The sequence below is a fragment of the Bombus bifarius genome, unplaced genomic scaffold (genome assembly GCF_011952205.1).
Source record: "Bombus bifarius isolate JDL3187 unplaced genomic scaffold, Bbif_JDL3187 scf7180000007979, whole genome shotgun sequence".
NCBI classification, from domain to species: domain Eukaryota; kingdom Metazoa; phylum Arthropoda; class Insecta; order Hymenoptera; family Apidae; genus Bombus; species Bombus bifarius.
The window spans coordinates 2,218,755-2,234,003 of NW_022884364.1; the positions used below are offsets into that span (position 1 = coordinate 2,218,755).

The following is a 15,249-nucleotide window of genomic DNA, read 5'->3' on the forward strand; positions in this document are numbered from 1 at the left end:
ACAAAACGATTCGCTTAGGTTAAGCCAATGGTTATGCGCTCTAGACGTGAACTTGAACTGAAATATGCAATTGTTAATTAAAAATGAATCCAAGTCACGTTGCAAGGAAAATATTGTGTCCAATTTAATCGCACTTGCACCTCTACACTGTGAAGATCGAAAGAAATCGTGAGATTCTTATTTAAAATAGCCAAACTATTCGGCCTTCGACACAGTTGACGTATGCAGAGTTTATCACTAAAATATGTAGGTATTTCCTTGAAGTATATGATCGATAATCGCCATCGTTCATGTGTTGAAGACTCTTCTCAAGGTTTATTTCTCATTACAGAAGGAATTGCTCCCCTTCCCACTCTGTGGGAAACATAGTGCCTAAATTGGTTTGTCTTGAACAAACAATGGCACCGTGCAAAATTGAATGGTTTATACATGAAATACCTATATACATTAGGAAATCCTATTTACGTAAATAACATTTCGCTAGAACGATCACCTCAGCCTCAGGCTCGCAATATTATCGTTTGTTTCTTAATGAAGATAACAAGATGTAATTACAATTAAATATTCGTTTTATAATTTCATTACGCAGTATATATCGGTGATATAACATTTTTCTATCTGTGTTAGAACGGTTGTGTTATGGAGAGAAAGTAAAGACTATGTAAGGCATATATATTCCATAATTCATTCGCGAAATTGCTAAATAGCGTTCATTCTAAATGGTACTCGTATTACCTAGCAAAATTGATGCATCGTATAAAAAGAAATCAATTACTATGATTGGAAGTTATTTCACTTGCATTAAACAAAATTCTTTATGTATATGTTCGACAGAATAGAAAGCGCTAGTACAGATGGTGGGTAGTTTTATTAGATATGAAAGACGTAACTCGGCATTCAGTCTAAATACAAAGTAGGCTGATAGTAATCAGTGACAAAAAATTAAAACGCTATCTGAGTGATCGGCATCGTTCCTGTCGTGACTAGCTAATAATTGAAATAACATAATCGATGTCCTGTATGGAAGTAGGTAACGTTTGTCCATTACACGGCAGAATGTAGAACATCGAATGTAGAACATTTGATGATCTCTCCTAAAATCGTGTGAAATCAAAAGTAGATTATCGGTAGAAAAGTTGTTTGTTTGCGTATCATATTAATACCAACTAATCTTAAAGCTGAATTAAAACATTTCTCGCTTTTCAAGTTGCACGCAAGTACGTAATAAATCTGCCTCCAGGTAACAAAGTATACTCTGGACGTTTCTAAGACATATAGGTAATGCCTCGGAGGTATTCAGCAAAAAAATCATGAACTGTATTACGCGCAAAAAGAATTTGCACTGAATTGCAATGACATGGAGCGCCTCGGGGAATCGCTGGAAGCAGTTTCGTTGTGAACTCGAATTCCAGCGATATTTTTCCCTCTCGATTTCATACGACGCGGCGGCACGACGCGTCTCAAACGGTACTTGACATACTCGTTAAGTGTAATTAACATTTCAGCGATACGATGTGATTCCAAAGAAAGGTGCTTCGAGGGATTGTGATTTTTCGAATGCAGGTCGAGGAGAACGGCTGTTATGCTTCGTTTTTAATTTATCCTTGGTGATCAACGAAGCAATTACGTAGAAAAAAAAATTGAACGCAAAATGTACTATTTTCCCAGAACTGGGTTATAGTTTGATCGCGAAATTCCATGTAAAGGAAGTGTACGTCTAAAATCGAACAATAGAATTACCCTAGCGTTCTTTTCTGCATACCAAAGTGTTACCAGGATTACGTAAGAATCATTTTTTACGCGTAACGTAATTAGAAGCACAGCTAAACCCTTCCTTTTGTATACTCGCCTCACAGTAGAAAATTCGAGTAAAAAGTTGTGGTATAATTATGCTAAATTACGAGTGCCATGTCATTTACGTAACGCAGTGAAATACAGACTACAACACGAAGATCGATGGAACACTTATGATCGATATATACGGAAATGAGAAAGCATTGTAACTCAATAGCACAGTATTGCTACGCGACTAGGCTCTTTTCCGATTCGCTTATGCGAAAATGCTGTATATGATAATAATCAGAAAATTTCTCCTGTACAACTTTCCGATTCGTATCGGCATAAAAATCGGGATTAAAAATCGACTTGACGAATGATAATTTGCGCTTGCTGCGAATTTCGCAGGACTCGCGAAATTCTACGATGAATTTTAGTAGATCCGAAACGTTCTAACGATCGTGTTTCATGTCCTTCCTCTTTCTTTTTGACCTGCGACTGCTACATCGAATTAGAACGATTTACGATTCGTGGCGCTTTCTCGTTGCGTAATTCTTACGGTGCAGTCTCTTGAGCGCTTTTTAGCTGTCAGAAGCGTGTAAGAAGGCTGTAAACTAAAGAAATTACCGAAATTATCATAGCGATTATTTTCAAGAAATTTGTGTACGAATAAACAGCACGCTTTCATTTATTCTAAACAGAGCGTTATACAAGATTCAGTATTTTTTATCTTTATTCGAATCTCTTTCAAAGATTATTATGATGAGATCAAGACAGCATGGCAAAGTCTTGCACAACTAATTAAAAAAACTTTTGTTCAAATTTCGAAAGTTAATACGATCGATCGGTCTGAACTATTTGACTTGCTGGTCTTCTGACACGATACACTGTGAAAATAATAGTAGCAGGTTGAACGTTTTTGTTTGGACGAGTCGTTACCCTGGCGACATTAGATTGATTTGTATCATGGAGCTTCCGGGTCGCGTTCATGTGCCAGGCTTAAGACCGCTTGTTATCATGCACTGATAATACCAATGTACTAAAATAGGAGAAAAAACATTGAAACTGTGAAAATATAAATAAAAACAGCTTTAGCCTTCTATGAGTAAAGAACTTTGTTAAATATAGAGGAAGAGGAAATAAACGAATGAAAAAAATTACAGCAGATTTTTTATCACAAGACATAAAAATTAACTTTTATTAGAAAATAAATAAAAGTGTTGTTGCAAAAGTATGGTAGGGAAAGGGATGGGTGGTAGGCGGAAAGAAGAGAAGAAAATATACAATGAAGGCTCCGATGTCGTGATGTCTTCTTCAATATCACATGCCGCACAAGAATTTCGACGCGTCCAGAAACAAAAGGTAGAGTTAACAAGGAAAGGGCAGATACAGGAAGTGAGTCTGTAAGAAAGTCGCTGCGCTCGTGTAATCGTGTATCGTGTGGTTGCTCTATGAGGATAAAAAATAAGAAAACTTTTTTTAAGATTGGGTGCCTGGTCTGAGGTCTTCGGGTGGTCCAAAACGCTCGCCGATCCTGAGGGCGTCGATTTTCGTGATCTTCGAACGATCTGCAAGCTCGATGTTCTTCGTCCGTGATTAATCGCTGGATAATACTGATTAGTTTTCTGACTCCCCTTGTCCCGAATGAATACAGTTCGATTGATCTTGGAGAGCTAGTTCCCCTAGGATGAAGAACTCGTGCGTTGCTGTGACTACCATCGACGTGGATGCTTCAAATGTATATCGTCTCAAGCTTCTTTCCCACCAGGACAATTTCGATGTTGGCCATGGTTATCGTTGTTTGTAAAGCGTCGCTACTCCAGATGCACCTCAGGACGGCTCATCCAGGATGGATCACCCTGGACCAGCGAGTTCAGTTGGTGCCATGCGGAAATTTAATCCCAGGGGTGATGGGAGACGGGAGCCTTGACAACTTTGATTTGGGGCTCCACGTACGATTCAACGCCGATGAGATGTGGCTGCACGATCTTAGGTCCCTGGTATGGGATCTTCACAGTCTGAACATGTGGGATTTTAATGTTGAGGGGTTGGGGGTGTGGGGCCGGAATCGACGCTTGTTGCGGGATCTGGAGCACTTGGTGCACTTCCGGAGCATGAACCTGTGGGAATTTTTTCGGATGTTAATCGATTATCTAGTAAATATATAAATTCTATTAGAAATTTCTACCACGAAGATTTCCCTTCAGGAAATATTTTCTATTCCGGTCTTTTGTTTACTGAAGAAAATTAGCACATAATATAGAGTAACCGATTTTTAATAAATTATGGATAAATAATAAATGTTTAAGAAACATGGAAGTCATTAAACGCGTTCATGATTGCCATGGATGTAAGAACTGGAGCGAGTAGAAAATCAGCAACAGTGAATTCGAGCGACTCGTTACGAGGAACAGTTGCATAAGGGGTTACGAATCACTTGTTAGTATTGTAGTTCAACTGCAGTTTCGTTACAAAGTCTATAGATCCATTGAGTAACGAATAATTAAATTGGACGACCAAGATCCGATTACGTTCCCTGATTGACTGGAAAGCCAAGTTACGTGACTCGTAACTAGCGGTCTGCTTTAAACGATCCATTAGACGTGGAAAATGAGAAGTTATCGATGATGCGGTAGTAATTTCGATCGAATGGTCAAGCTAGTCAGAAATTATGATGATGAAGGAAAGTAGTCTACGCAGACTGATTCTGAGAATGAACTTGCGAAACACAAAGTGAAGGGTTTCTGTTAAGACTGATAAGGTATTCCAAAATTATTGATACTTCCAGGTGAATGGTAGAAGTGATGTTTGTGAAAGTAGCTTTGAACGGAATTAAATACATGTAAGTTATTTGTAATACTGTTGAGATGTTACATGTTCAACGAAGAGTTTCTCCTATTAACTTGTGTTAACTTCCAACATGATATTAATCTTATAGTATCTCTATCGTTACCTGAGGCGCAGATACCTTGACTAACGGTGCTGCAGCAACCTTAACATACGAAGGTTGAGCGACCTTAACGTACGAAGGTGCTGCCCATGGTGCAGGTGCTGGCCAAGCTTCAGGTGCTGGCCATGGTTGTGACACCTATGTGTTTCAAAAATCAGGATTTCGTTTCAATTTATCTACTGTTCAATCCTCGATATGGAAACTTGGTTACGTTTGGTTACTTTCCACCGAGCAAGTCCAATTTCTCGGTTAACGAAGATCGATGCTGGAAAATGCATCGTACGAACGAACAAAAGTCTCCGGAAGATTAGATTACCAGTAAATGAACGAAAAGAAAGAAACATGAAAATAGGTGCTGAAGAGAATACGTTAAATCAATGACGCGATCGTTGAAGGATTTCTTCTTGACTTGGATCGATCACGGTCCAAGTTTCGTCCAGTAACATTTGGACGTCGTTGAGTTAAGAAAAATGTTAAAATCGTGGAGGTAAGATGAGTACTAACTATTTCGTTATCGAACACTGTCCTGATAGTAATGGTTGGAAGACAGTATTCGTAGAAGTTGCTTATCTCAAAGTGTTAAGGAGAAGATTAAGGTGTCGAACATTTTAGGAAAGTGTTACGTTTTAATAATCCGATCCAACAGTATAGAACATTTTCTAGCATTAAACGTAACAAATTATTAGAAGATTATTTCAGAACGTGCAGTACCATACTTCGATTTACAAACTCTCAGTCGGATTAACAGTTTCCAGAAATTTCTGACTTCACTTACCGGTGCATGAATGTATCCAGGGTAGGCACTGGCGACAGCCATAACGGCGAAGAGAACAATCTGCAATTACAAAAAAATTAACTCAATATTTCTATCGAAGTCGAATAACGTCTTATATACTTAGAGAACTAAAGTTAGGGAATACGAACACCCTCTGAGCAGAGGCAAAGATTAAGTTCAAAATTAAGAAGGCGCAAAATGGATGAAGTACGAGTCTCAGACATACAATGAGAGACTCGTTCGTAACTGGTAGAAACTTACAACGAACTTCATTGTAGGCGATTTTTCTTGTGCAGTACACGGGAAACACTACGTATCTGAGGGGCGACGCGGTATGCTTTTATAGCGGTGCCCTGCCCAGGCCCAGGGAACTAAGATGAGGCGGGGGTACAACGATTGCATTGCATACAGACCCCTTTCACCAATAGCGATCGACCCTTTCAGACCCCTTATTCGGTGCTCCACTGATCGCAGATACGTTCCACTTCCGTCAACTGCGATGACACCCTAGAAGATTTTAATTCCGTGTCCTTACCAGAGAAAGCTTTTGGAAAAAATCGGAATGTCCGCGTAAGATTGACCTGATTCGACACTGTAGAACGACGGTACGTACATTCGTCGATGGAGAGAAAAAAACGAGATCTTAGATCATGCGAAACACTCATCGTGATTTCGTATACCTGCCCTTCTACGATTATGAATTATCATTTCTTCAATTTATTAATTAGTCATCCTGCGTTGCTTATCTACGTACCTTGAAGGGAATATTTATAGAAAGGAAACGTAATAATTTATATTGTCATCTTTTAAATCTTGATAGAGTTTCGCCATATCGTGTGTGTACATATTACAATGTCATGTCAATCATCTCGAAATAGCGATGGCGATAGACAGAATTGCACAACGAAAAATTAAGCACGACTTCCGGCTAAATTGACGTAACACGAATTACAACGAGGCTTCGTCGAGTACTTTATGAAATTTTCTGCTAAAATTTTACCTCTTCCTCGCAAATTCATTCTCCTCATCGACGTGCTTCGATACCTTCCAACGATATGAATCTATTATCGGTACCTAACAATGTGATAGTTGTCGCAAGAAAGCAACAGTGCCTTCATGATTCCACTGCTCAGCATTACGTTGTTTTCACGAAAAACACAGTTGGGTCAAGTAAAAAAGCATTATATGTACGCCAGCAATGGAAAAGATTTAAGATGAATCAGAAAAACGAGAAGCTGCACAGTCATTTTATCGTTCTTAGTTTATAACAGACATTATACCAACGCAAAGTTAAATCCTGTCACGTGTTTTTCTAACACGCCACGCTGAATTAAATTCGGCCACGAAAAAGAAAATCGAAATGCTCAGTGTTGTAAAGTTGAGTAAGCAGCAATTAGTCATTGATCATAATTCTGTGATGCTTGTATTGGCGCATATAAACAATGTAAGGCGCGGTGACGCAACTTTGTACGATACATAAAATAGTAAAAGTCTGAAGCATTTTAAAATTTGAATCTATTCTTGATCGCAGGTATCGAGCGTTACGATCAAATATTAATGTAAAATCGTGGAAAGAAAAGAATCGTTACTATTGCTAAATCGATCTACTATTACGGCAAAGCGAAATTCCTTCTATACGTTTTTGATCGGCAGAATATTATGCAATTGTAACTAGAAATAATATAGAGAGCGAGACAAAGTAAAATTCTGTTTCAATTTTCATCTCTCCCACCCTATTTATCCCAATTATTCCTCGCGTCGCTAATAGGTTGGATTTTACGACTCGCCAATTTCGTAAGCGGTGTAAACGCCAACTTTCTGTAACGTAACAAGCCACTGGAGTCCAAGTAAAGTCGTAAATGCATCTAGTTCTTGGTTGTGCGTTTATATTGTTTAAATTGTATCTATTCTAAGAAAAAATTAACATTTTATGCCGAATCCTTCATCTTTCTCGAAGTAAAAAGACTCCCCTCCATTTCTTTCGTAACTTAAAATTTCTTACTTATCTTCTATGTTATACTAGCATAATATACGCGCGATACTCGTCATTCTGTCGATCTGATGTATTTTCGAAACGATGGACAAAAAGCTAAACCACATCTATTTTACCGAAGATGTCAACCTTAGAACTCGCGAACATTCTCCTATGTGATCTTCAGACACGAAGGTTGCAACGTTTCGCGAAGTTTCCACCTTGGCATGGTTTCTCTAAAGCGACTTTTCTCAATACCTTTGGCCTGCTCGATTTCCTTATCGAGAAAACTGGCCGCCCTTTACATGGGAGTGCGCCGGACAGTTGGTCAATCTTTCGCCAAGCTGGAAAACGTTTTGACCCGTGCGTTGATCACTGAAGATTCCCGATAGAATTCCAACTCGACTAAACGTTTCTTACGATAACGATGAACATTTAAGAAGAAAAAAAAAGGAATAATTTAAGCTATTAAAGTGAATGATTTTGGTTGTTACAGAGAAAAAAGATTTTTAAACAAAAAGCTACCTGGAACGCATTGCTCGTAACAGGAATTATTACGTCTCGAGTACATTGATAATGAAGTTTCTCAACCTTTTGCTCGCAATAAGGCGTGCGTTACTCGGGAATAACACACGATTCTCAGGCTTTATTTATTGTTAGCAGACTAGCTCATTGAATATAAACTGTGTTAATTTAAGATAAACGAATCAAAGCCTGGCCAGAAACAATTTAGTTAAACATGAAATGCAACATCTACTCATCAGGTATAAAGTGCAACAAAGTATTCGTAGAATAAAATCACCGGTTAACAAGGGTATACTTCGTTAAATATGTTTCGTGTTGGGATACGAGTTTCTGTGTGAATCTGTCCAAGTTTCCGTACGCTAATCGTCCCTGGAAAATATTTTTTTTCGATCGATTGGCAATCACGCGGGAACGGCCGACCGTCTACCAGTCGCCACTCGAACTTTTACGCAATTTCTGCGTATTACATTCGTTGTTTCTGAACGTGTGCCGCTGCAGAGATTAAAGACAACCCTGCACGGACGTTAGCGCGCTCGCAGCAGCGCTTAGAGAATCTGGAAAGTTTAACGATTCACGTTATCCCTATTTAATTTTGACTAAAGATGAAGCATTTGGACGGTGTGGTTTATGGTTCTATGAACGTACAATATCAAGCTTGAAAACTTTGCAGGAACAATGATTATTTTATGCATATCTCTTCTCTTTCTTATTTTCCAAAAAATTTCTCCAACGTACATCTCGTCATTTTCTCTGTTCGATTCCTATTAAACCTGAATATCATTAGGAAATATTGAGAATTTGTATTGGATCTAGGACTTAGATAAATGTATCAATTCCCATGATAAATTCTCTGAATGATTGAAGGCATCGTTATGTTTCGTTTCCTGATCTATTTCAAAGAGAAATTAAGTAACAGCTTTTTCTGGTTTACAAAGGCTATGCCATGAGCAACACCACATCGAAAATGAATATTCCACTAGTGCAGATCGAGTGGATCGAGCTCAATTACTTGCTAATGAGCCAGACTAGCGTAACACGATCGTTTATGCAGTTACGTTTTATTAGAGACTTCGTTTACTCAGTCGATGTCCTCCAGAATTCTAAAATTGTCTGCAAATTAAATCGGCATATAAAATACCAATTGTCTCCAAGTAAGTCTTCCATTTACAAAAACTTGATTGTAATTCGTTAATTAATTTCCTTCTAGAGCCATACAATAGCGCGAAAAGAAACGCCTGCTCGAAAAAATTCACGCTCTGTCGAGCGGACAGAAATCCGAAATACGTCTCAAGTTTTCCATAGTGTTGTAGTCGAATCACGAAAAACGATCTAACGTCGTGATTAGCGGTTCAGCAACGCCGGTCACCGGTACACGGGGAAACCGAACCATCGAGGAAGCTCCGTGCGCCAACGAATTAAGCAATCCACTCTGTTACAGATAAACTCGCTCGACCGCTACAGATTATGAGTCAGAGAAATTAAAGCGATCCAGACGTTTGCTGTTCAGATTATATCTATTTACTTAAAAATTGCTGCGCCGGTTATTAATCTTACCGTCTAAATTGTAATTTAAGGCGTAATCACAACAGAAGTTACACAAGTTAGATTGATGATTATTAAGAAAATACGAGTAGTATAGCAAGTTACACTGTTTACATTGTTAGTATTCTATTTCCCTCGTACAATGAATTCGCTGTTGATAATAAATTTGGTAGGCGTATGATTAATGACTGATGCGACGTAATTAACCGTAGTTACGTTTCTTTAAATTAAGAAAACGAATTACAATCTTCGACATCTCTGCCTAAAAGGCAAAAAGACTTTGGGCTCTTACACCGTATCTAAACCTTTCTTCTTCAATAACAAAGTTACACAAAACGTAGTGCGCGGCACGCTTTTTCTAAATTGTACGTTCTTACCGGACGAGGCGATTGGAAAAGGTGAATCATACTTCGATCGTGGCGAGCGATAGAAATTCGTGCTAACTTCTCCTCCCCTGAATACGTGAAATATCAATTTGTTCGGAACTTCTTGCCAAAGTGAATGCTTTTTAAACTTCGCTGCAACAATTAGAGAGCAGTGATGAAATCGAACGATAAGCAATAACCGTACGACGGACCGAGAAACGCGTTGAAATCGGAACCTAGGGGAATTTGCATAGGCTAAAAATTGCATATATATACATATAATTTAAATCATATCATGAGACTCGTTAACAAATTGATTTACACGAGACAAATTGTGTACATGCTCGATTATAAATGTGCTAAATGTACACTTAACGTCTACGAATAAATAATATACCGTGGTTTATTATCGTTAACACCTCGTATAAAACATAAATACGTTAATCTTTCACCGCTATGTTCGAGTCTGTAATAAATTGTTTGTACTGTTGGGTACTCTTCGCAATTTAATCTTATACATAACGAAAACGATAACAAATTTCTTATGCCAGGAAGAGTAAGCGAATATTGGTAATCTGTTGCATCTGCTACAAAGTGAAAATACTCATGAAAATACTTGTCTTCTTTCACCGGAAGAACGGGACGCGATAAATCATCATGACACGATGCATACGTGACGCGTTAGCAGCAGTTGGATAGATCGTAATACTAAGAGTTAAGGTGGTCGTTTCTAATACATTCCCTCGGTGCATTTTTCTTCTCGGTGGATTGCTGAATTTGTCCTCGTGAACCTCGATCGCTCCCGATCGACGAATGGCAGAATGTGATTTCTTGTTGCTTCGGTGATCGCGTTTCTTGACGTTCGCAAAGTGGACATTGCCGAAGGGGCAACGTACCGGGTGACCTGACAATTAGGACTTGCCGGATTGGTTCTCGAAATAATAAGACTTGTTTTTCCTAGAATAGACGAGAAAAACGGTGGAGCAGTTAAGTCGCTTATAGAGTTCTAATAGCTTTGAATTGAAAGAATTAAACAGGAGAAAGAAGAAGGAAAAGATAATTTATTTCAAGTTGATAATAATGAAATTGGATATCTACCAAGGAAAATTCGCGATTAGAATCGTAATAATACAATTGCCCAGTTTCATTGACATGAAAATAATATAATTATTGGGCAACTTGAGACTGAACGGAATTCAAGGAATAGCAAAACACTATTCCTAATTTCTCTACATTCCTAGGCAATTATATGGAGCGGAGCCTCGAGGGGGAAGGGGGCACGCACGGAGTGAACCAATAGATCCGTGTGAGTATCTCACAAGAAAGAAACATAGAGAATCGGTACTATTCGTTGTGTGAAAATTTCTGTGAGAGAAAACGATTTTAGGATTCTTTTGGTGCGTTCACGTGCGAATAACCCAACGTTAATCTCGAAGGGAAGAATGACGAAAACGAAAAATACAAATGACATGTCACCATCGGGAAGTCAAATTTATTACGCATGGTGATCGTTGGTTCTGTGTGTCCAACGCATGCCTAGTGCTCCAGATTCGCGAACCATGGCTAGTGATTGCAACAATCTCGGTGCTGATGCCCTGAGGGCAATACGGATTCCCATATCTGCGAGCGCTCAACACGCCAACAAGCTTAGAAAGTAAACTTCCATGCAACAGGACTACGCCGTCGGCAGTTGCCTGCTTAATTATTTAATTATACGGACCACGGTGGCGGCAACCATGTTACCGAGGAGAGCAAAGATCTAACAACCCCTATTTAGTGTAACGTGATGCTAAGCGAGAAGAGATATTTTAAAGTATCTTGTGATTCTGGATTCTGGACCAAAAAGAGTTTGAAATTCACTTGTATAACGTATGCTAGTGTTATAGCTTGAAACATCGTAATTTTTCGTTGAAAAAGAGAACGAAACGAAGGCGAAAGTTGTATAAATTTCATAATTATCGACTGGAAAGAGACGGAAACAGTGAAGTATATCAAGGAAAATAGCATTTGCTTATTTGGGAAATTAAGCACCTAATGTTTCGTAATACCGTCCCATATTATGGAAACTATTATCCTGTACACATAATTTGTTTTTCCTATTTATAGTTTATCGACAATTAAATCTTCTAATGTTGCGTGATCATGACAAAGTGGATTCTATCAGCGTAATTCTGCACTGCGCTGTAACGATAAACGATAGATATCCGTAGAATGGCACCATTCTTCGACAGATCAAGGTCAAGTTGTCTCTGCAATTTATTATCTACAAGAAACTACAATGTACAAAGGAACAACCAAAGAATTCATGTTACGTTAACATATTTCGTTATATCAACGCCTCAAGCAATTGCTTCGTGTATCCTATCAACTTTCCAAGCATTCAAGCAACTCCAAGCATCTTTCAACTCTGCATGTTTAACGCTATCAATGTTCAGTCTTATAGTCACAGAAATTAGAAAACCAACAAGTGGATTTACATCCTACGAAAATTACCCCCAATTTACTATGACAGCCATCTTTTAAAGATTTCATTGCCATAATTAATGCTTAAAGTTTTAAGAAACTACGATAGAATGAGTCTGCAATGTAATATCTTATAGGGAGACAATGATCATGTTGGACACCTCCAATTTCATGATAAGAATGGCCCAAGACATTAAATTAAGGCACGTATATAGTCACAAACTACTATTCGTTACATCAATTATAATTCGTGACCAGCGCGTTACGAAATAATGATCAGTCAGGCTGCAAAAGGCGAAGATCTGCTGATCAAAATTTACGCACTTGGTTAACGTAACAGTTCGCGCAAATAGCTATTTTCCACGGAAGCACGGGCACCGGCGCGTCTATGAAATCTATCAAGTGTTCCGGTAAAACGCGTATCAAGCACGCACACAGAATTGCGAACTGATGCCGCTACATGCATAGACTTTCATCGCGAAAGCGTGGCGATAGTTATAGAAAATTGTATTACGTCCCGGAAGAAAATACGCGCAGGTTACCGCAACAGGGAATCGGTGCCTCGTAAAATCTTGTATTAAACAGTTCGTAACTAAATTGCGTTGCCCAGCTCGTGTTCGTGGCCGAAAGCATACCGTTTCCCTTTTCTTTGTAGAACGGGAAATCTTTCTGCTACGCAATTCGGCTAACGATATCGTAGTTGCGCTATTTCTGAAGCGATTTTAATCTAATTTCCTCCAAACTCTTATCGTAATACATATCTTAAAATTAAAAAATAATTCCTTATATATTGCACTTGTTCTTGTAGAACGGTATTAAACTTATCGCATATTACAATAATTATTAGAATTGTAACATATAAAAATGACTAATTGATGAAAAAGATAACTAATAGTATTATAACATACAAAAAATAGATTATGATTAATAATACTTTATTAAAAATCAAATATCCGCCATTTTTAGAAAGTATCATTAAATTTTCCCTAAAAAGCATAATAAGACAATATATGCGAATTTTTATATAGATTTAGTATAAAATTAATTCCTGCAAGATCATACAACAATTCAACATTTACAAAGAAGCGTAGGTAGTAAAATTAATTTTTCTATTTTCGGAAATCAATATCAATTAAATAATTTCTTTGGATTTTCTTAAGACAAAAGAATTATTATTTTATTTACCTGTAACTTATTTTATATAGTATAGCTTCTACTACTTTGCAATACATTATTCTTAAATTTTTTAACAGTAAAAAGAGATATAGAAATGTAATATAATTTGGATATTCTACACTAGAGGACGCCTTAGTAGCTCATTATATTACAAATGGCCACTGCTTCAGGAAACAATATCGAGATCGCGGGAAAAAGCATATCATATTTCTTATTTTCTAATTTACAGTCGAAATTTTTACACGTTTAAGTGCGCAAAATTAGTGCTATGCTGTCTCTAGACAATAATGAATCTCATCAGGATAAGGTACACGGCCTGTAATATCGATTTTAAATTGTTATAAAAAATGCATTCTTTGAATTGTAGGTTATATTATTTGTTATTGACATATTTTTTCTTTTTGTATATTTTCAAATATGCAACTTTCGTCATTTTTATGTTTTACCATTTTTCTTGCGAGCTGGTAAGCTAATGTTGAGATTATGCTGATTATGTTGAGATTATGTTTTATGCATATTTCTTGTTTACATCTTTGCATTTGACATTTCTGTTAGTACTATTAAAAATAAATCTCGCTTGTAGTAGTTCGGATTTTTATTTATTGATAAACTTACCTTCTTGCAATACTTTGTATGTTGTGAGCTATAACAATTAACTATAAGAGACTGAAGAAAGAGTATTTTATAGGAAGCCACTATAGCTAAAGTACCTTACGCTAAAAAAGAAAAATCAAATGAATGGACATATACAATGAGAAGGGATATGCAGGTATATCAAGTGTAAATATTATCAAAAGATACATAAAAGATATATAGTTTAAATTAATAGTTATTTTACATTAGGAAGTGATACCTGGGTTATATCTTGGCCCATATAGTGCAGCTATCAAATCGCAACTACCATCTTTATTACAATCTGGCATAACACATATAATATGTGTTAGGCAAGACATAGAAGCAAATTTTATAAAGCCCAACTTTCCGGATAAATTTAAGTATGTAACCTTTATGACTTAATATAAGTAATTAACTAGTAAAATTGTTTTGGAAATGATTAATATATCAGAATAATTCATACCAATGTCACAGGTATCTTGTTTTGAATATTGCTGATACAGCAACAGAAAATATTATTCAACATTTTCACAAGGTAAGAACATTTATTGATGAAGCTTTGAACTCTGGAGGTCGAGTCTTAGTACATGGTAATGCTGGAATATCAAGATCTGCAGCATTAGTTTTAGCATATCTTATGGAAAAATATGGACTCTCCCAAACGTAAATTCCTACTTTTTTTCTTCTATTCGTCTTTGTTATTACAAAAATTATTGAAAGAGTATGATCTTTTTAGACGTGCATATACGATTGTACAACAAAGAAGGTTTTGTATAAACCCTAATGAAGGTTTCATGGCACAATTGAGAGAATACGAGCCGATATATCAAGCACAGCAAACATCAAGACATAGTTTATTGACACAAAGAATCAAAAGAACTATCCACCAAATGGATACTGAAAAAACAGAGGATAAATGTGATAAAATGGACAGTTGATGTTTCTTTAGTAAATGCTAAAGTTACCAAAAGACGTACTCTAAATTAAATAAAAAATAAACTTCATAAAAAGTAACGTTTTTTTACCTCGTCGCGTTTTGAAAAATACCTAAACATATGGGTATCTAATAAAATCAGGAGTCATATTATTT

General features: G+C 37.1%; 2 protein-coding genes across 2 annotated transcripts; one reads left to right on the top strand and one right to left on the bottom strand.

The window, feature by feature from the left end:
• Positions 1 to 2,951: 2,951 nt before the first annotated feature.
• Positions 2,952 to 8,008, bottom strand: LOC117204714 (cyclin-dependent kinase inhibitor 1C-like). The gene is made up of 4 exons (XM_033442397.1): positions 5,763 to 8,008; positions 5,502 to 5,561; positions 4,730 to 4,864; positions 2,952 to 3,896 (listed from the first exon to the last, which is right to left on the bottom strand). The coding sequence occupies exons 1-4, from the start codon at positions 5,772 to 5,774 to the stop codon at positions 3,672 to 3,674; spliced, it is 432 nt and encodes a 143-aa protein (XP_033298288.1). The 5' UTR covers positions 5,775 to 8,008; the 3' UTR covers positions 2,952 to 3,671.
• A 5,673-nt stretch (positions 8,009 to 13,681) lies between these two features.
• Positions 13,682 to 15,239, top strand: LOC117204608 (serine/threonine/tyrosine-interacting protein-like). The gene is made up of 5 exons (XM_033442145.1): positions 13,682 to 13,851; positions 14,233 to 14,313; positions 14,388 to 14,539; positions 14,634 to 14,822; positions 14,896 to 15,239. The coding sequence occupies exons 1-5, from the start codon at positions 13,813 to 13,815 to the stop codon at positions 15,095 to 15,097; spliced, it is 663 nt and encodes a 220-aa protein (XP_033298036.1). The 5' UTR covers positions 13,682 to 13,812; the 3' UTR covers positions 15,098 to 15,239.
• Positions 15,240 to 15,249: the final 10 nt, after the last annotated feature.

Excerpts from the sequence above, each read along its gene's own strand:
- LOC117204608 (XM_033442145.1), top strand. The coding sequence starts at position 13,813 with ATGCTGTCTCTAGACAATAATGAATCTCATCAGGATAAG. Across the intron at positions 13,852-14,232 it reads ATGAATCTCATCAGGATAAG|GAAGCCACTATAGCTAAAGT; the intron begins GTACACGGCCTG and ends AGTATTTTATAG. Across the intron at positions 14,540-14,633 it reads AACTTTCCGGATAAATTTAA|GTATCTTGTTTTGAATATTG; the intron begins GTATGTAACCTT and ends CCAATGTCACAG.
- LOC117204714 (XM_033442397.1), bottom strand. Across the intron at positions 4,865-5,501 it reads CTGGATACATTCATGCACCG|GTGTCACAACCATGGCCAGC; the intron begins GTAAGTGAAGTC and ends TGAAACACATAG. Across the intron at positions 3,897-4,729 it reads TCAAGGTATCTGCGCCTCAG|GTTCATGCTCCGGAAGTGCA; the intron begins GTAACGATAGAG and ends AAATTCCCACAG.